At 39.2% G+C, this 21,795-nt stretch overlaps 1 protein-coding gene across 1 annotated transcript; it reads left to right on the forward strand.

Moving 5' to 3' along the window:
• The first annotated feature begins 208 nt into the window (after nt 1-208).
• LOC140945973 (uncharacterized) lies at nt 209-6,454 on the forward strand. Its single transcript, XM_073395039.1, has 8 exons — nt 209-542; nt 1,207-1,553; nt 1,730-1,968; nt 2,300-2,592; nt 3,030-3,359; nt 4,119-4,278; nt 4,818-5,112; nt 5,850-6,454. Exons 1-8 carry the CDS (start codon nt 211-213, stop codon nt 6,152-6,154), a joined length of 2,301 nt encoding a protein of 766 aa, XP_073251140.1. The 5' UTR covers nt 209-210; the 3' UTR covers nt 6,155-6,454.
• The last annotated feature ends 15,341 nt before the right edge of the window (nt 6,455-21,795 follow it).

The raw sequence follows: 21,795 nt of genomic DNA on the forward strand, positions 1-21,795 counted from the left end.
CCTGACCCCACACGCAGCGGCTTCACGGAGCCTTTCGATCTAAACTATTGCCGCCTAATTAAATTTTTTTCTTCTCCTACTTTAAATTCCTGGAGAACCCTACTTTTGACATATGATTCCAGTGATCAACGTTGCTACACACACACGCGTGAAATAAAAGACGTATACTTCGAAATGTTAAAGAAAAAATTCATAAGTTTGACAACAGTAATGTCACATCTCGTTTCAACAGAGCGATCTTCTGACGACGATTATGACCACTTTCAAAGTAAGAAAGAAGATGATGAGAACAAAGACGATAAAGGTGATGAGTTCGATGATAACGACGATAGTCATAACAGTGATGGCGTTGAGGTTGCTGGCGATGATGTTGGTAATGTTGGTGATGATAATGGCGGTGGAGATGGTAACAATATGGGAATTGATGATGGAGATGAGATTACCGAAGAACAAGAATTGCTACAGCAAATTCAAGAACTTAGCCTAGAGGGACAGGTGGAAGACTTGGATGAATCAGACTCAGTTAAATTAAAAATACACGAGTATGTATACTTATGCTTTTTATTCAACCGTAGGAATGCATTGGCAAAAAAGGCGAGCGCGGGGAAGGGGGTAGAATCTACGAGCAGGCGTTCTTTTCTGGGGGGGGGGGGGGGGGGGGGGCAGGAGAGCGACGGGTAAATAATAATGTAAATAATAATATTTTAGAAACAGCTATTAATCATTCAAAGTTTTCGCCGTCTCTGATTGGCCCAAAGCCCCAAGCTAATTCTTCTTAACTGTACTACGAGGATGAATTCGGCTTTCGTTTATGATGTGAAGAATTGTGCAAATTTCAGAGACTGTTATCCACCTCAGGGATAAGAGTTCCCCGATTTGCATAATTCTTCACATCTTACTCAGCCTCATTAAATAATTGCTAATTAAATTATAAAATACCATACTGTATCTCTAAAATATCTTGTATACCGTTAATATCATGGATATCATTGACACCCTAACTTAAGCTGACAGAAGCCTCAGTGAAAACGAACCTAGATCAAGTGAACACTTTTGGAGTCTTTTACGGGAATAAGATGATTTTGCGGGCACAATCCTGTCCTGGAAACTGGATATCACACAACCTCAATACCGTGTGTGGCTTGCCTGGTATACGATTATTTTAAACGGGTTTCGATTAATTAATGTTTTAATAATTTATTTCAGAGGAACAATCACCAGTGAAGGTACCCATTGGGCCCTTAAACGAGGGAGCACCCACGTTTTCTTTCCCCCTAACGCTGTGTCTCAGCCCACATCAATAGTGGCCCACAGTTGGAAATGCAGTGCACGTTCTCCCCCACTGCAAGAGCACGAGTCAGTTGTCAGTTATGTTATTGAGATATCAACCAAAATTGGCGATGAACTGAAATTCGACGCCAAAGTGAAGTTGGTTCTTTCTCACAGTGCGCCTGATTTGCGGGGCTACGAACTAGTGATAAAGAAGCTGATCGATTGGGAAAGCAATGAATGGGAAGAAGTGGATGGAACTAAGGCATTACAGTGTCTTAAAGGTTTGAAAACTGATGCTTTTTGAAGAGCAGCCTACCCATAGTATTTACCTACTGTTTAAAGTATGCCTTCACCTGTGAAATGCTGTCTGTTCAATGTTTTACGTTTACTGCACGCAGTTTGTATATTTACAGAAGTCACAATGGCTTATAGTCTTTCCACTCTGAATTGTTTACAGCGGTCGAAGAGGACTTCCCGCCTCACTCGCGGGACGTACCGGAATTTTTCTTTCCCGTTGCTCAAGCTGACATAACTGAGTGCTCAACATACGCAGTTGTTTGTCGTCTCAAGCCTTCTCCAGCGTACACCATCACATCTAGTGGTGGCTCCTTTAGCCATCCTGACTATCCACGCGTGACAGTTACAATACCTGAGAATGCTGTGACACCTGAAGCAAAGATTCCTCTGGTATTGAAGGTAGGACGGTATGAATTATCTCGAGATCTTTTCTTGCTGTGGTTACATGACCAGTTAATGTTACTAAGGATAACTCTTACCAGGTCTCCAAACTCGACAGAAATGTAAGAATATAGCAGACGTTAGATGAGTGAAATTAGGCTCATAAAAAGTGTTTTTGTCATGTGGAGACTATTGCGTTGTCAGATAGATAAGGTTTTGCTATAGTCTCCACCGGATATGGTGTTCCTTGAGAAAATGGTCTCTTTTTTCCTCTAAAACTCGAAAAAATGGCAGCAAATCTGACAGTAAGTTCAGGTTAATTTAGTTGTGTTTTCTATTATCCCTTTAGGTGCAAGAAGTTCCAGGTGAAGAATTTAAAGACCAAGACGTGTTTCTTGGACCAATACTGCGGGTCAGCTGTTCCCAAATCGTCGAATTCTCGAAGCCCGTCACAATTCAGTTGCCAGTGTCTCTTCGCAGCGACCAGGAAAAGATTCCAGTCCCCTCGACATGCCGTGTCAGAGTATTGTTCTTAAATTCTGTTGACGAAGAAAAAAAATGGATGGAAATCACAGATGGTCTTAAATGTCCTGTACATTTTGACGGGACATTTGTTAGGTTCCAGGTAGAACGCTTCTCTGGGTAAGAAGACATCCAAATGTTGTAGTTGTTTTGTTGTTAATAAATTGGAGGTAAACTGAACTTTTGGTTATGCTAATGCAAGTTAGCATACATTGAAACTGTTGGAATACTAAGCTACTATGAGCTACTATGAGCTTTTTATTGTTACTCTTTTTAACCTTTTTAAATTCTGATAATACTTATTTTTTGCATAGCTTTTATACTGTATAGCTAATGTGCGCTTTTAGTTTGTAGTTTTGTGTGTAGTACTTAGTAATGTTTTTCTCTCGTTAAATTAAGTTTGAGTCAACTGATTAACCGCCTTAGTGTATCCCCATAGTTTTAAAGTGGTATTTAAGTAATGGAGATATCAACTCGCGTCTTTTAGCTGTGCAATTCAAAGTCAAAATCATTCTGTCTGCAAAAGTAATTCAAATTCCGCTCTATGTCTCTTTTAGATACACTTGCGTTTTTGAATGGGACAAAGAGGACTTCAGCGTTTCTGGAGTAATAACATACTTGACAAGCCTTATTGGGAAGCAGCCATTACTTGGCGTTTTCTTCTCCTATTTCAATGAATCAGATCGTGCTTATTCTCAAGATGTTCTCCATCTTATCTGCTGCCCAGCGCACATGAGAGAAAGAGTAGTCCAAGAGCTAGAAAACGTGGTTCCAAGTGAGGAAAATTCACGGAAAAAGCTGATACCGGGGCATGACAAAGCATTCGTGTTTGTATCAGGAGGAATAACCCCAGCTGAAATAGAAAACATGGAAGATTTTCATCTCATGTATGTACGGGCGCCGCTACACAAGGCAGGTTTTTGAGCGAAGCAGGTCAACCGGAATTTAGACCCTTTTCCTTTCGAATATGCCTTGATGCTACAAAATTTGTATTGCCAAGTGTCTTTACTCCTTTAGAGACGATTTTCCTTAAAACCTGGGCAAAACCACTTCCCAAGACTGCAAAAAGTCCACTTCCGGTTGACGTGGGTCGCTCAAAAACGCCTTTGCACAAGCCCCCTAAGTAGTCTTACGAAATTTCCCCTGAAATGAACATGTCTCGCTACGGATTTTTTGCAGCGAGCCCTCGTAGCAGGGTGTGTTTTTCCGAGTGTCTTGCACGAAAACTTGTCCAGTTTAACAGCGTCTTTATTTCAGTATTGTTATCGCTTAGTAACGTAATATTTTGAAGTGCAAACATAATGCAACATTACTGACTTTAGATTGTGTCACAAATGGACGAAAAGGTTTCGTTGCAAGTTATTTTTCACTTTGTGTCCATAATGGAAAACTTTATGTACTTGTTTTCAAAATAACACTAAAACTATTAGTTAAGCGCGTCGTCTGAAGTCATGCACATTTAGCTAAAAAAAGGAGAGACAGCATTCAAATATTTTTAGTTTCAATTGCTGTTACGCTTTTGACCCATAAGCACCCGAGAATTTCTACACATCTTGAAAGAAAAAACGCCAACACTTCTTGAAATTAAGGCTCAATTGTGCATCAGTGGGATAAACTTATTTTACTTCACTTACATATCCTTTCAGGTTTGAGAGCGATCACCGTGACAAAAAGCAACTGCTAGTTCGTTTGATAAGTGACCAAGTTTTATCCCATGTGGAGTTTCGCAGCAGCCCGGATCCCAACGCGAAGAACCTATTGGCCAGATTGAACTTTAAATTGTCTTCAATGAAACTTGATCTCACGGTGAGTACTACACACAAAAGCGCAGCGTACCCCGTGTTTTTCTTATTTATCAGGCCATTTACGGCTTTATGCGACACATCTCAATTATCTCTTCATGCAAGACACAGGATCCTAGGAGGAGTTATGCTCACTGAACTGGGTTTAAGATAAGCAAGGCAATTTAAAGGCTTAACTTTTTTAGGGCAGTATCATAATTGATCGGCATATATTCCAACGTTTTAGATGTTGCACACACGAACGATTCAACCTCTCCATCTCCACTCAACTTACCACCAAAACCGTCCCATTGCAATGTAGTAAAAACGTCATAGAATTTCCCATCCATAAGATTGCATAAAGGAAACGGATACAAGCGCTGCGTCTATCTTAAAATTGTTAGCCGGTGAGCAACCTCTCTATTTCCGTGTGCCGCTCTCCCCTAATTTCTCACGAAGGAGCTTGTTCGCAGGCTAAATTGTGAAATAACTTTTATGTCACTGAGTGATGGTGTTCGGTGCCTTTTTTGCCTTGACCTTTCTTTTTTTTTATTTACTTTTCAGAAAACTCCGGTAGAATTTTTCGGCGTGCCTTTAAATGACCAAACGCTATTGGATGCTGATCCGAAATATGTACTTTCAGCGTGCAGACCATTTTTATTTAATGATACATACGAAGAACACTTCAACTACCTCAACAGTGGCTATAGGACACCTAAACAAGCACTAAGGAGTCTTTTGCAGGTTGTAGCAGGGCTGGATCCTAACAACCAAGATACATGTTTTGAGTCCGTTGTGAGTGCACTGCGAGAGGCAAGCAATGAAGGATTTTTACATGTTATTGAACGTCTTCAGGAAGGTAACATGTTTTGCAAAACGAAACTTCTATAAAGGTTTCAAAGCTGTCGCCATCGTGGTATCTGGCATTGATGCTTGCCGGGAAAAATATTACTTCCGGTCACGTGTACTAGACGCTTCCGTAGAATTGAGGCTATCACCTATCGCCAGAAAAATGTACGGCAACCAAGAAGCCTTTTATCTTCTCGGATAAGGACGAAAAACCGTGGGTCCCGTCTCACAGCTCTTTCACTGTTCTGATTCTTGTGCAATGTAAAAGAACCCACACTGGTGTTCGTAAGGATTAGGGGACTTAGACCCCGGTGGTGTGGTACAACCTTTCATGGGCTGGGTGGGTAATGAAGTGGTTGATATCAATTGGGACGCAAGTCCTGTTTCATCCCCTGTCACTGTGTTGAGTCATCGTGGCGAATTCAATAAAGTAAAATGAAGGTTGTATTTGGACAGCTGTTTCGGACAGACTTGGAATATTTCACACGTTTTGCGAAAAACAAAAGCCAGATGTTTGTCTAAAACATAGCAAAAAGTGAAAGTATACAATTCGGCTCTTGCCACTATACAATCTCTTTTTATCCTGAATTTACCGAGGAGCACGCAAATTAAGAGTAGCTAGGGTGTATCTAGGGGGGAAGGGGGAGGGGAGGGGTACCGCCCCCTTGATTTGCATAACTTTTTAGAATATAAGATAGCCGAATCCAATAATTCCTAATTAGCCATATGTTATTCTTTTCTCGATAGCACGTCAAATGGTTAACATAGCTTTAGTAGAAAGGAGTGAAGTGATCAACAAGGTGTCAGAAAAGGTGTGTTCATCGTGGAAAAGACTTGCAAGAGAGCTCGAGCTCAGAGCTGGACAAATTGACAACATATCAGAGGAGGAACAAGATGACGAAGAACGCTGCCGTAAAACTTTGCGAACATGGTGTCAGCTTAACGGAAGGAATAGCACTATTAGAAAACTCATGATCTCGCTGACAAAAATAGGAAAGGCAGAAGTGAACTATGACATCATGAGATGTTTGCATCTTCTGGAGCCTGATTAATTGGCCATGGGGCTCTCGTTTGAGTCCGCGGCTTTTACTGAAACACTAGGTCACGGTATTGTCAGCGGCGACCTATAGATTGTAAGACAAGGCCAACTTCGAGTACGAGATTGTCTCAATACTAAGTAGTGCTCACGCGTGAATCAGCATCATTTTGGCAGGTAAACGTATTAGCCGTCATTTTTCTACTACGAGTTTCTGCGAGCATATCATAGTGACGGAAACACAAATCATGAAATGTTAGAAGTTTAATCAATTTAAACCGTGCTAACTTCTCTGGTGGAAAAAGAGGTACAATTAATTTTTCCGGGGTGTATTTTTTTTGAGGATATGCAAAAAAACTTTACGTGAAATCTCGTCCTCGAATCTAAGGGTCTCTAATGATTCGTTTTCCACAAAATTTAATCTGATGTTCAGATCGTAGTGTGATTACGATAGCAGTAAGTGGTCAAAGCTTAGTACAACGCTTCCCAAAGCCAGTGGCTAAGTCGAACATGTTTTCCTTATGAGGTTTAATTGGCAATCTTAGATTTTATCAAGTTCTTTTGGAATACCGTAAATCCTCTATTAAGCGCCCCCCCCCCTTTCAGAGGAGGAAAGTTAATAAGCCCCTCCTCTTTATTAAGTCCCCTCCCCCCTCCTCCTCCCCTCCATCCTCATTATTCATAAACAATTAACTTGGACTGATCAGTTATGGTTTATTCAGGCCGGAAATCCTTATTGTTTTTGGCCTTCTGAAGCATGACCTCCATTCTCTAAATTAAATAAGCCCCCCCCCCCCCCCCAAAAAAAAAAGTGCTTGCAAAAAATATGCCCCCGGGGGTTCTTAATAGAGGATTTACGGTATTTTTAACTGGGCTGCCTCAAGGCGGGCCCAGTTTAAATAATGGGTATTCCCTTTTCGTCAAAAAATGAGCAGTCAACACTATCAATTATTAACTCAGTGTATCAAAGGGCGTTACGTGATCCGTAAAGCCGATTTCTCTGTTTAACGAAACAACGCCCTTTTGGAGGTCTAAATTTTGGATTAGGATAAAGAAGGCTCGTCCAACGAAAGCAGGAACTTTTAGAATTTCACACACAAGTTCCTCTCATAGCCTCATTGGCAAGAGGGCAAATAAGCGGCGAAGAGTTGCGCGAAAACGCACAGCTCCACCGGGAGCTTCAAATACCAACTTGAGAGAAGTAGAGTACAAAGGCAAGGTACAAGTTGCTGTACAGTTTTATGGCAGCCCAGTTTAAGTCGCTTTTCGGCGGGTCTACTTATGTATAAAATGTTAATTATATTCTCACTACCTACAATTCCTGGTTTGCACGTGACGTCATGGCAGCCATGTTGGTGATCAAGAACTTTCTATCCTCGGGTAAAGAAACGCCATTTACAGGTGAATTATTTGAAATAATTTTTACTCTCCATTTTCACATGGACTATAATGCACCTTGTTAACCCCCCAAAAGTTTACGTAACCATCGTCTTGGATTTCTCTACGACTGTAATACCCAGAAGAAATTGGGAACAATGGGTATGTATTGAAAATTTTGGGGATAAACTAGGTGCCGTGTGAGCTACTGTGAAAATGGTGAATTACATTGACCACCAACATGGCCGCCATGTCACGTGGGTGCAAACCAAGAATACGCATGAATGGTAGGGTGAAAATATTCGCCATTCAGTACTGTAGGCTGATGTATATTCACATGCATTGCAGGCCTGCATGCATCGTAGGTAGTACACACCTCTTGCCTGGTGGATGGGAGGGTGTGTCACTCGCCATACACCCGAGATGTAAGATGATAAAAATTGTAAGATATATACTGTTGCGGAAATATTTTTGTTTTATTTTCGGTACTTACAATAGAACTTGAGATCAGTGAATCAGTATCTTTATTAATAAATTCCGTCCTTGATCTCAAAGAAACTGAATTCATTAAACGAATGCAAACTTGAGTGTCACCGCTTTTCCGCAGTATCTAAAGTAATACTGTAACTCTACCAGGGGAGAATGCTTTGCCCACGAAGAATGTTAGTGAAACCACGACTACATCTTTCTTTTCGGTTTATTAGGTGACTTTGATTAGGGTGTAGCTGACTCTCTGTAAAATTCTCCTTTTCTAGTTAAACTCTTTTGAAGTGGGTGTCCTCTGGTCAACGCGTCCTGTGGTAACACTGGTTTCCATTTCCGTCTCTATAATGAATCGCGCTGATCCAACAATGTATGAGGGCCAGGATTAAAAAGTGAAAAATTTGAACCGTTCGATTTGGAGGCTAGGACTTTCCAACGCAATGAAACAAGCAAGACAAAAACAAAACAAAGACATCCTTTTCTTATTGATGCACATAGTATTTGGGCCAGAATTTGTGCCAGCTTTTGATTTCTCTCTATCATTAGCTAGCCAATACAGTACTTCGAATTCTATCGAACAGTTGGGTTATTATTACCCTCCACCTTCTCACCGCCACTCGGATGAGTCTAATATATAGATTTAGCCAGGGCTAAAAGCAAAGCTCTAGTTAATATCTATAGCTTACTACACAAAATATAAAATCGTGTAACGCCGACCGGCGAAGGCAACGAAAACAGCCAAAAAATTAAGTAGGTCTAATTGGCAAAAAAAAACTTTGCACGTGCAACACACTTTTTCCTAGGCCGCGTGGCAGGCGTTGAAAGGAAATTTGGGCGCGCGAGAGAAATAATGAAATGACATCCCCTCCTCCCTCCTCCCAAGCGCGCGGTCTCGCGCCCTAATTCCCTTCCCCTTCCCTTTCGAACGCCTGCCACGCAGGCTAAGTTTTTCCCAATTAACACAAAAAAAACTTGGCACGCTTTTTTTTTGTTCATTTCTTTACCGTTGTTTTGCACGACTACAACGTGAAACTCAGAAACTTCCTAGGTACACGTTTTTTTGAGGAAATGTTGAATGTGTTCCTGTTCACTTTTTTTGTCGCTGCCGCTCATTTTCACCTTGGTAGCACCCAGCATTTCCCTTTTTCTCACCGCCGCTATAAAATTTTTTTGTTTTTCTTCCAACGAAATTGGTCTCCTTTGGTTTTTTCTCACGCTACAGAACCAAAATTTCTGGGATGCATGGAATACTATTTCTTACCCTTGGTGCTCCGTTGAGCGCGCTTCGTGTGCGCGAGAGCTCCGCTATTACTTCGCGCAAGGACTTCTGGGTCATTTTCCCCTCCCAAATTCCATTTCAGTCTAGGCGTCTTGCTCCTGGTCTGGGTTTTTATTTTACCTAGAGGTTTTTACATTTCGGGATTTAACAGCAACTTTTACATGTCAGAAAGGTGAGTTTGCATCTTTTTATGATAATACTTTTATGTTTTGCGTTTCGGATGCATGGGTAAAAATTGAAAGCCTCATGAACGTTTGGCTTTAAGCGCACTTCTGCTTTGCGTAGTACATTCTCGAAGCGTTAAAGCTATGTAACATTTTCCGTCCATCCTTTGTCTTTGATGGTCCTGTGGATGGATTAGCATTGATTCGATACTATTTTAACGATCACTGTCCTCCTTAGAAAAGAACCCGGCCTTTGAAGAAACTGAAAGACTCTGAAAGACTACTGGCGGCTTAGTGATCACTGGCACGGGTAAGATTTCTGCACTTCTTTAAGCTTATTTATTCCAAATCTATCCATATTATCTGTTCAAATTCTTGATTTCTGTCTGCATAGCAAGGCATTCATGTTAGTGTTCAATACAATACAATGGTTTTTAGCAGAATTTGCATGAAAATAGAGTTTAGAGCAGGGGAGAGAATGCCTTTGTGCTAAGCACCATCATGGCCGCCGTGACGTCACTTGCAATCTTTACTAAACCGATCACGCGAACGGAAATTCCCAGAGTATTATCTCTTCGCTAAAGGTTGACTTCTCGTTCTCAAATTATAGTTAATTTGTACGCTTAGGGAAAGTACTACGAGCAAAGTTTACATTTTAGATTAAACCACAGGAAGCTCACACAGTCTGTTTGTGCAACCGATTTCATTGTAATTTACAGTAAATGTACTGGATTTACCGTTTGCTTCATCAAACTTCACATGTAGCGGTATATCGTCAAATATGTGCATGGATCAATGCTAATTAGACGTTGTGGTACCTTACCTAAGGTAAATTGTCGTTCTTTTGCCTCAGAAGTGGTATTTTCCCTTGTAGAATCAGACACTATGTAGAATCTACGCAAATGCTATCTCACAAAGCTATGTAAAACCTATGTTAATGAGTGATACATTGCTTTAACCAGATCCTATGTTGTTTCTATGCCAGGACTTTGTTTTTTGTATCGAAAATGCTATGTTTTCGCTAGTCAAACAGAACCTACCTAAAAGCTATGCAGTTTTTAAAAGTAGGAATAAAGGAAGTAATGACATAGTTTTCACATAGTCTTTACATACAATTTACTTAGCTTTTGGAAAGAGATTTTAGACCTCATAGTCAACCTTACAAAAAAATCACAGAAAATGAATAGCCTTCACATAGGACTAAAATAGACTTTGCATAGGAAAATGGAACAGGGAACAGTTTATTAAATAGCTTTTGAATAGGGTTTGCTTAGAATTTAAATAGCCTAGGAATGGAGAAAACATATGATAAGCATAGCCTTCACTTAAAGTTGACATATATTTTGCATAGAGAATAGGGAAAACACAGAACAAATAGTCTTTGCATAGGTTTGAAATAGGATTTTAATAGCATTGGAGTAGGTAAAACATATCACATACACAGCCTTTAACTAGAGTTCAAATAGAACTTACACACACCTTTTCATTGGTTGAAAAGGCCCACGTGACGATAAAATGCAAAATACGCACGTGTTGAACTCACGGGCCCCCCTGGCAGCTAGTGAAAACAAAATGGCGGACAAACACTGAGGACTGCAGCTAGGGTTTCGCAGTTTTGACTAGTTTTATTCAGGAGTCGTCCACAGTCGAGACGAAGGATAGAAGCTAATATAAAAGGAGAAAAGGATGCGTGGAAGTATCATTTCAAGTGAAGAAACACTAGGGAAAAGCTAGAAAGGAAAGTTAAGGCAGGAATGATGGATGCAGAGATTGCTTAACAAAAAATTTATAATCCTCTCACTAAGAAACTATCTGCAAGCGCAAAAAAATTATGGCACATCATTTTTAAGCTTTTTAGTTTTTAGTTTTTTTTTTTAGTTTTTTTACATTTGATGTGTGCTTTTTGTAAGCGCTATTTAACCTGTACCATCAACATGCCTAGTATTTTTAATATTATGTTGGAACAGCACATAGGAAACGCATAGACTACATTATTTTTCATATTAGTGACATAGGAAAAAATACATTTAATTTGTAAAGGCTATACAGCCTTTATGTCATGATAAAACTGAATTAAAATGTCAGAGTAAAAATATAGGCTGCAAATATGTTTCATTCACATAGCATAGAATATACATAGCACTATGTAAAAGCTAAGGATATTGTTGGAAATAAAAGTAAACGTCAAGATGCTATGTAAAAGCTATTAATTTTACTTTGATGCTTAGTGCGTGAATACATAGGATGCAAATTGGAAGGAAAAGCAGAACTTTCTATTGCATAGTAAATACACAGTTATGTCAAGACTATGAAAAGATTTTGAATAGTATTTGCATAGGTACTAAAAAGCTATGTACTTTTCAAATAGCCTAAACATAGTTTCAGCACAGATTTTTTATCCTTTAGACTATGTTGTGTGGTATGTTACATAGTTAATACATAGGCAGTAGTGAACATAACATAGCTGAAACATAGTCCAACATAGTAAATCAATAGCATGAGCATAGGTTTTGCATATGTCTGGTTCTACAAGGACTGGATTTACCATTTGCTTCATCAAACTTCATATTATGTAGCGGTATATCGTTAAATATGTGCAAGGATCAATGCTAATTAGACAATGTGGTACCTTACCTAAGGTAGATTGTCGTTCTTTTGCCTCAAAAGTGGTGTTTTGAGCCATTTTGAAGGATTTTGAGTTCGCTGTTTACTGAGGCTAAAAGGATGACAATTTACCGTACGTATAAGGCAACACAATGTTTATTTAGCGTTGATCCATGTACATATCTAATGATATGCTGCTACAGATGAAGCAAACGGTAAATATAATCCAGTACATTTACTATAAAATTACAATTTAATCAGTTACACAAACAGACTGTGTGTGGGGGCCCTGTGATTATATGTTTATCTTTGCTTCTGTTGTCTCAACATTGTTTATATCTTTGTGAACGTCGCATTAATTTCCTTCATCATTTTGAATTGTTACCCTCTCTTTCACAATGTGTCAAAGATACAAACAAATTTGTCTTTAATTTATATACCAAATAATAATGAGCAGTGCTGCCAACTCTCTCGTATAATCCACGAGACTTTGTGGACTGTATCTCCCGCATAATTGCCTGAGTTTGCCATTTCTTCAGAAGAATCAACTTTCCAACAATGAAATTTCAAATATTTTGCATTGTTTGAGCTATTTTCCTGTTAACATCGAACATTTCCTCATACACTCCGATATGCCATTGTTATTGTCATATAAACAGTAATGTGATTGGTGGGAAAAAAATAATTAGGTCAAATGTTACAATGCCAACAACATCTTTTTTGTGCGTTTTGTGTCATCATAAGTATTAGGGACGATCAGAGTCAAAGAGTATTTTTTGTACAAATGCCGTTATGTACCATTGCATTATGACGTCATCTATAATCCCTTCCCTATCAATAGGCCACTAGCACTAAGAGGTCATGTGACCAATGCTTCCTTTAAACAATGACTTGGAATCCTGTTGATGACAAAAATTGACAGAGTGCATACAAATTGTCTTACAAGTGAAATTTGAGAGGAAACGCATTTAAGGGAGATATTTTATGGCACTTTGATTTTTCAACAAAGTAGTATGAATTGTATTGGCCATCATGTTGGAGGGCATGCTTTTGCCCTTCAACATGACACGCAGGCTACATGATGGCCAAAACAACTTTTTGCTTGTACAGTGAAACCTGTATTAAGCGGACATCATATTAAGCGGACACCCTCTATTAAGCGGACAGTAGCCGAAGTCCCCAAATTTATTTCCCTTATTTACTTTAAATGAAACCTTTAATTATTAAGCGGACACCTCTATGAAGCGGACGCGGACACCTAAAAAGTACCTGAAATGGTCATTTCTATTGTTGCCAACCTGTATTAAACGAACACTTTTAATTAAATTCCACCATCCAACATGCCAGACACCGGAAATGCGAAAGATTGCCACTCACAAATTTTAATATTTTTTAACTTACTTTAACCCATTTGCTCCTGGAGATTTTGCCGGAAAACGCGTTTTGAAGCTAGTCGAATGGTTTTCTGGTCACTGTCGTGCTGTAAAGAGTAAAACTTACCACAAACCGGTTTACAGGTCATACGCGTTGCGGCCTTCAGATCCAGATTGAAAATATTATCAGCTTGCGAAGTTCAGGCATGCGCAGAAAGCAAAAGATAGTTTTTGGGTTTAAAAGTGACACAGTAGTCTTGACTTTTACTTTTCGCTTTCTCTCCTCCCCTTTTTTTTGCTTTTCTTGCCTCATTTTTTTTTCTCTTGCTGGGCATTAAGTAGGCTTCGTTTTGGTGGGAAGAGTTTTTAGGAAAGCTTTTAGGATCTAGGATTAGGTGAAAGGAAAGGTAGGTGAGCAATGGAACAAGATTTTCATGGAGATTTTCAGGTCAATGTCACATGGTTTTTTGCTTCTTTCTCCCGTGTCCTTGACTGAATTGTGCTCATTCTGGTATGGTTTGAAAGATCTCTTCACTCTGCACAAGTTAGTGGACAAAGTTGTCCTTGACTGTTAAAACTGATGACGTCACAAACGGTAGAAAGGACGTGGATCCGCACAAGCGGTTACAGGCGGGTCAGGGGCGAATGAGTTAAAAAACGTTTGATTAGTTTCACAGTACAGTGTTGTTTTCTATTTCGTTTTGTTGGTTAGAGCTTGTTTCACTCATCTGAGTCCTTCAAATTTGAGTTGCAATCTATGTTTATGGTACTATCATCAGTTAGTACCCTTTAGTAAAGAAATTAATGCAAATGTATATCGTCATAGTCTCTGGGAGTATTCTAAACGTTTCCACTGTTCATTTGAATGGCATTTGACACTAGCCTCCCGGCAGACGTCCTTTGGGGTTCGTTTGTCACGCATTCATTTCTCCCCCACGGACGTCTGCTAAACACAGCCGACATTTACGTTCACCAATCACAGGCCGTTTACGGATTTTTGTAAAATGTAACCTGAGCCGATTCTTAAGATTGGCAAGATCAGTGAGGCTTTTGATCAGGTGTGCGAGAAATTTGTAATTAATACAGAGTTAAACAAGTATCAGAGAGAAGCTATCCAGCAAACTTTATAGCGAAGACCAATGAGTTCATAAGTTTGCCGACAGGATTTGGCAAATCCCTTATCTATCAAGCTTTGCTGCTTGTTTGCGACACAGTGCGTGGAACTACTGGACATTATCGTTGTTGTTGTTTCGCCGCTGGTAAATCTTGAAAGATCAAGCTACAAAGCTGGAAAATATTGGTATTCCTGCTGTAATGCTCAGTGATGTTAGCAAAGAGAATATGAGGGTTGTCGAGAGAGGGACTTTCTCTGTTGTTTACGGAAGCCCAGAAGCTTGGTTGAAGATCGATCGGTGGAGGAAATGTTAGCGAGTGACTTGTGCAGTTAGTATGTGGTCCTTGGTCTGCGACTTTCCCGAGCATGATTAAATATTTTGTCGAGAAATAAAATACAATGAACAATGAAAGATTCATGATTTACTGATTATAAGCATTCTTTCTTTCTTTGAAGGAGCGAGATTAAAGTTTGTTGACAGGTAGGTTAATTTGTCGTTTTAGCTTGAAGTTTGGACTTCGGCGGCACCATAGTCATGTTTACTTAGCTTGTGAATAAATAAAACGTAACAGAAAGACGTGCCTTTTTGCAGAACAAGTTTTCAGATAAACTTTTTTCTGCCTTTGGAAGCACATTGCTGTAGACTTCGAATTTTTTGTTTTACCGACTCTTGAAAAAATATAACCAAATTTCGCGTAGTTGGTCCTTGGTCTGCGACCCATGACCTTGGTTGAATTACATTTTGCAAAAAAGGAAACGGCCTTTGTTTTCGAAGAATGCTTTGTTAATCTTCCCTATACACGTTTACAAGTTCTCTTTTCTTAATACTTCGAATATATACAGAGTTAATAGTAATTATTGTTTTCGACCACACTGATAACCACTCCGTGCTCGTGTGGGAGACTGTTGTCTGGAGTCTTTCAAAGAAAAGCAGATTATTTTATACTTACAACAACTTCCGAAAAAACTATACAGCTGACTACAGCTCTATTGCATCATTTCTGTGATTTTTTCAAAATGTTCGAGTCGTCTCAGGTAGAAGATAGCTGTTCAAGTAAATAATTCGCTTGAAGAATACAAAGATACGTCAACGTCCAGAGCACGTTTAATGAGCCTTGCGATGTCAACTGCGCTTTTTCTAAACACACGAACTTGGTCCTTTCCTAAATTACAGCTGCAAAGAAAACAAAAAAAATCGCTTCTTGTAACTTTCTTCAGTCTCATCCATGCATAGGCGTGGAATAAATATTCCTCTGAAAAAGCAAAAAGTAATTCGTATTCCTTTCTCTCATTTTTGCCTCGTCGTGAGAGACCTCTGCTAGCAGGGAATTTCACTTATATCACAGCCCGTGATTGGCTGATTGTGACACAATAACTAACCACTTATTGGCTTATTCAAACAATCCAGAACGTAAATGTCAGCTGTGTTTAGCAGACGTCCGTGGGGGAGAAATGAATGCGTGACAAACGAACCCCAAAGGACGTCTGCGGGGAGGCTAATTTGACACCTCATATGATGTTATCTATTCAAACCTGTATTAGGCGGACACCCTGTATTAAGTGGACACTACAGCATTCCCCGAGGGTGACCACTTAATACAAGTTTCACTGTACCATGTTTGATAGTTATGCTCCGATGTGCTGTAAACGTTATCACATCATCTTTTCAACAATTTCCTTCAAGTTTAAGTGTATTAGTTTTAAGAAACTGGTGCAGGTTTGAAAAAGTAAATCACTATTTTTTTTGTTTATAAGATACATTGTATCCAAGCCAACACCAGGTAAGATTTCCTCTCTGTCACTTGATTCTCTCTTAATTGGTCTCACTCAAAATTCCTCTTGTAAAGCAATACTGTTTACACCATAATATATTTTTTAGAGATTACAAAGAGGGATATTATGTTCTGAATCTTACTTCGGGTGGAGTATCAGTGACCAATACTTGCTTGGTAAGTTACTATAGCTGATGTACAAAAGTGCATGCTTAAAGAAAAATATGGGATTAGATTCTTAATTATCATTACTAGAATGTTAAATACAACCGAGTTATAACATGCCTCTGAGCTATCCCACTTTCCCTCCCTGCTGTTTTTTTTGCCAAAGTGGATGGAGTGAAATTTTTTGCTCTTTGTTGGCTTTCACTGGGTAAAAAGACTGTGGTGTACATTAAATGGAGTAGGCGAGGTAAAAAGAGCCCTAAGCTCGGACAAAGTCTGTTGAGATGTCACTTGATAAAAATGCGTATTTTTTGCACCTAACCTGACCATCACCAATTGAATGACCATTTCTCCCTCCCCTCTTCCAATGTTGTTTGTAGTAACACCAGAAAAACTGAATACATGTTAGCTGTTAGACAAGAAACTGTGTTGAACGGGGGTGGGGAGGGGGTGGCTTTGTTTCATTTGGAGTGAAGCATTAAAGCTATTTAACATTTTCTGTCCATCCTTTGTCTTTGATTGTCCTGTGGATGGATTAGCATTGATTCGATACTATTTTAAAGGGACTGGTTCACGGTAATGCGCATGCGCGCCGTTTGTCTCTTCAGAATAAATTTGTTGGGTCAACACTAAATTCGAAATCGCCATTACCGGTACAATCATTGAAAATCCTTCGTTTTATTTGGACATCCGTCGCTTTGGCTGGTCTAGTTATACTTCGGTAGTGGTGATTAACGTGTGGTTGTGTCGTTTGACTGGTTACGTTTTAAGAAGACGCAAAAAATAATGTTTTGATCATGGAGGTTGAGAAGAGCATCGTGGCCGTCCGGCAACAGGACGTTCTCAAGAGTCTCTGGAGATAGAGAAGCTTAGCCTATCGATCTGGTATGGTTCTAGGAGTAGTGTGTGGCATACGAAAAGAATACACGACACTTGGAAAGTGGTTAAAGGCATGAGTTCGTTCAACTTTGATTTGATTTTTGACTCCGACCTGTAGTTATACCGCAACAGGCCGCGCGATCTTCACCGATCTGGTACACTTGAAATGTTCCTTGTATCTTTGCTTTACGATCGTATATGTTTAAGAATTGATGTTTTTAAAATAAATTATTGCCTAAATATTCTGTTCATAATCTAGTTTCTTTATGTGTGCTACTCGATAACATTTGTTTTGCGGAACACTGACCCGATGCAACGCGAATGAATTTGTTCATTTGCTGATAAGCAATTGAAATTTATGCTCAATTAAGGATAATCTTTATACTCATACGTTGTGTGTTTTTGTCACCGGCCCGGCGCTATTTGTAGGTATTTCTGGGTTTATATAAGGCGAACTGAGAGAACAGTAATAAGATGTTTGTTTACAAATTTTGTTTGCCGATCGGTGACTGTTTTGTTAGCGTGGGTACGACCTCGTAAAAATACACGTTGGTAAATGTTTGTTTCAAAGCAGGACAGGGCTGTAAATCTTATTCTTATCGGCTGGAACATATATCTGAGGATTAGCAAAGAATAAAATTGAATTATGGGGATAAATAAAATCAAACCAAATGCCCGGAAATACTCTCGCGTCGCGAACAATTAATTTGAATTTTGTAAATTTACTTGCGTGCATCTAACTCGCTTCCGATTGGTTGAAAAACAATCAGCTACTGTCAGAACTCACACATGCGCATTATCGTGAACCAGTCCCTTTAACGACCACTGTCCTCTTTAGAAAAGAACCCGACCTTTGAAGAAACTGAAAGACTCTGCAAGACTACAGGCTAGTGATCTCTGGCAAGGGTAAGATTTCTGCACTTCTTTAAGCTTATTTATTCCAAATCTATCCATATTATCTGTTCATATTCTTGATTTCTGTCTGCATGGCAAGGCATTCATGTTAGTGTTCAATACAATACAATGGTTTTTAGCAGAATTTGCATGAAAATAGAGTTTAGAGCAGCGGAGAGAATGCCGCTTGTACTATTTTAAAGCACCATCACGGCCGCCATGACGTCACTTGCAATCTTTACTAAACCGATCGCGCGAACGGAAATTCCCAGGGTATTATATCTTCGCCAAAGATTGACTTCTCCTTCTCAAATTCTAGTTAATTTGTACGCTTAGGGAAAGTACTACGAGCAAAGTTTCCATTTTAGAATAGATTAAACCACAGGGAGCTCACACAGTCTGTTTGTGCAACCAATTGCATTGTAATTTTATAGTAAATGGACTGGATTTACCGTTTGCTTCATCAAACTGCATATGTAGCAGTATACACCGTATTCACAAATGGCGGACACGCGGGAAAAAACTGGTGCCTAGTCATGAAAGCGAGGCGTTGGAGGATAAACAAAAATTTCAAATGAAGACTTTCAGTGAACTTCCAGAGTGTTTAGCACGGATTCCACCTAAAATAACTTTGTACGGACTTCTTTTTAAATACAGTTACGTGGGATGTCTTCTGCTTTTAATGTTTAGTAATGATTTGCTGTTTGCAATCAAAGGGGACGAGTATATCTGCAAGGAAACAGGATGATTTTGTAGGTTTCTGAAGCATCAGAAGCAGGACACGACAAGTGGGCGATGGCTTGAGAAAAGCGGCAAACATGTTGGCCCAGCTTCACACTGTAACCGAATACGAAAGCCAGATCACTACAATTCTGTAAAACAGAAATAAAAACAGATATTGGTGGCGAGAAAAAGAGAAATAAGCGACGGATATATGGCCACTGAAAACAGGTCAAGCTGAGAGCGGGTGAAAGATTCATTCACGAGGCTCATTCATTCATGTTAGTGACATCTTATACATATCTATGTATATATGTATGTCTGTATTTACAACTTCCTTTGGATCATATTAATTCCGTCGCTTTGGAGCGAATTGTTAGAGGTACGTTGGCAGAGCTTAGCAAAAATCTCATGATTTCGTTGTCATTGCGAAATAATTAAAAATAATTTTATCAAAATTAGAAGCTGTAGTGTGTGAATCTTATGGCTTGCTATTTGCCTGGTCTCCTTTAGGGCATTATCTCAGAGAGCTCTTGGTAAAAAAAAGTGGTATAAAGCTTACATTTTACTAGGTTAAACTTTTAAGGCAATGTTTGTGTCAGGACTGAACATGGCAAGCTTCTGTTTCGAATAATTAAATTCGAGTCTGGATCCGTTTAAGAAGACCATCATTTTATTTATTTATGTATTCTTCAACTTTAAAATATAATGGAACATAAAGTTAAAACTCTTAACAGCCAACGATAAGAAATACGAAATTACTCGCTGAAATGATGTGTCTGGCTTACCGAGTCTGCCGAGTAACAAGTTGAAATTTTGAGCGTACTCCACTCGATCGCTCCTGCATTTATAATAAAAAAAATAGTTATAATTGATGTCCTTCGTTGATAAAGACCAGAGAATAACGTCCTGGCAAACAAAAATCAAACATAACTTCATCGAAACCTCAGTCACCTCTTCTTTCCTGTCTTCCTTTTTTCCATCTCGACTTGAACTGTTTTGTTCAACGGCAGACGTCTCTTGCGTTAACAAGTAGGCCATGTATCTGTCGCTTATTTCTTTTTTCTTGCCACCAAGATTTGTTTATATTTCTGTTTCACCGAATTACAGTGAGCTGGCTTTCGTACTCGGTTTCAATGTGAAGTTTGGGCCAACATGTTTGCCGCTTTTCTCCAGTCATCGTCAAACCTGTCGAGCTTCTGATGCTTCGGAAACCGACTCGAAAACCTACAAAATCATCCTGTTTCCTTGCAGATATACGCGTCCCTTTTGATTGCAAACAGCAAGTCATTACTAAACATTAAAAGCAGAAGACATCCCACGTAACTGTATTTAAAAAGAAGTCCGTACAAAGTTATTTTAGGTGGAATCCGTGCTAAACACTCTGGAAGTTCACTGAAAGTCTTCATTTGAAATTTTTGTTTATCCTCCAACGCCTCGCTTTCATGACTAGGCACCAGTTTTTTCCCGCGTGTCCGCCATTTGTGAATACGGTGTATATCGTTAAATATGTGCTTGGGTCAATGCTAATTAGACGTTGTGGTACCTTACCTAAGGAAAATTGTCGTTCCTTTGCCTCAAAAGTGGTGTTTTGAACCATTTTGAAGGATTTTGAGTTCGCTGTTTATTAACTGAGGCTAAAAGGACAACAATTTACCGTAAGTAAGGCAACACAATGTTTATTTAGCATTTATCCATGCACATATTTAACAATATACTGCTACAGATGAAGCAAACGGTAAATATAATCCAGTACATTTTATAAAAAAATTACAATTTAATCGGTTACACAAACAGACTGTGTGTGGGCGCCCTGTGATTACGCTTTTATCTTTGTTTCTGTTGTCTCAGCATTTTTATCTTTGTGAGCGTCACATTAATTTCCTTCATCATTTTGAATTGTTACCCTCTCTTTCACAGTGTGTCAAAGATAAAAACAAATTATTTTAAATTGATGTACCAAATAATAATGAGCAGTGCGTCTTATTTTTCCTCGTATAAATGGCCCTAATAATGTGATTGGTGGGAAGTAAATAATCAGGTCAAATGTTACAATGCCAACAACATCTTTTTTGCGCATTTTGTGTCATCGCAAATATTTGGGACGATCGGAGTCAGAGTATTTTTTGCGCGAATGACGTCATGTGCCTTTGCGTTATGACGTCATCTATCATCCCTTCCCTATCAATAGGCCACTTGCACTAAGAGGTCATGTGACCAACAATGACTTGGAATCCTTTTGATGACAAAAATTGACAGAGCACATAAAAATTGTTTTACACCTGAAATTTGAGAGGAAACGCATTTAAGGGAGATATTTTATGGCACTTCGATTTTTCAACAAAGTAGTATGAATTGTATTGGCTGCCTTGTTGGAGGGCATACTTTTGCCCTCCAACATAATGGCCAAAACAACTTTTTGCTTGTATCTTGTTAAATGTTTGATAGTTACGCTCAAATGTGCTGTAAACGTAGCCTGTGAAAACATCCGTTTCTCCTTGCTCTTCGCCGCTGGGGACGTTTTGCGCGGAGGAACATCTGCGACTCAGCGACAGAAATTCCATACTGATTACGCAAATCAATGTTTACTTAATAAATCCGGTAGTCGTGGGCTTCCAAATGTAAATTTATTCAATTTTAGGTTTCTCCTGATCAATTTTGGTAAAGTGATGTGTTCATCTGCGAACGAGCTCCAGCAAAACTCAAATGCTTGTTGTAGAGAAGACTATATTCCACAAATATTGACTGTTTTGTTAGAGATTCATCACGTTTACATTTGACCTTTGTGGCCTTTTGTCTTTTGTCAGTCAGTCATAAACAATAGCTGAAACAA

Source organism: Porites lutea, chromosome 8, assembly GCF_958299795.1.
Source record: "Porites lutea chromosome 8, jaPorLute2.1, whole genome shotgun sequence".
Taxonomy (NCBI): Eukaryota; Metazoa; Cnidaria; class Anthozoa; order Scleractinia; family Poritidae; genus Porites; species Porites lutea.

What these genes read in the sequence shown, in the direction of transcription:
- LOC140945973 (XM_073395039.1), top strand. Translation starts at nt 211, where the DNA reads ATGTCACATCTCGTTTCAACAGAGCGATCTTCTGACGACGATTATGAC. An exon ending in CAGGTAGAACGCTTCTCTGG is followed by an intron (nt 2,593 to 3,029) that starts GTAAGAAGACAT and finishes TGTCTCTTTTAG; the next exon opens with ATACACTTGCGTTTTTGAAT. An exon ending in CAATGAAACTTGATCTCACG is followed by an intron (nt 4,279 to 4,817) that starts GTGAGTACTACA and finishes TTTACTTTTCAG; the next exon opens with AAAACTCCGGTAGAATTTTT.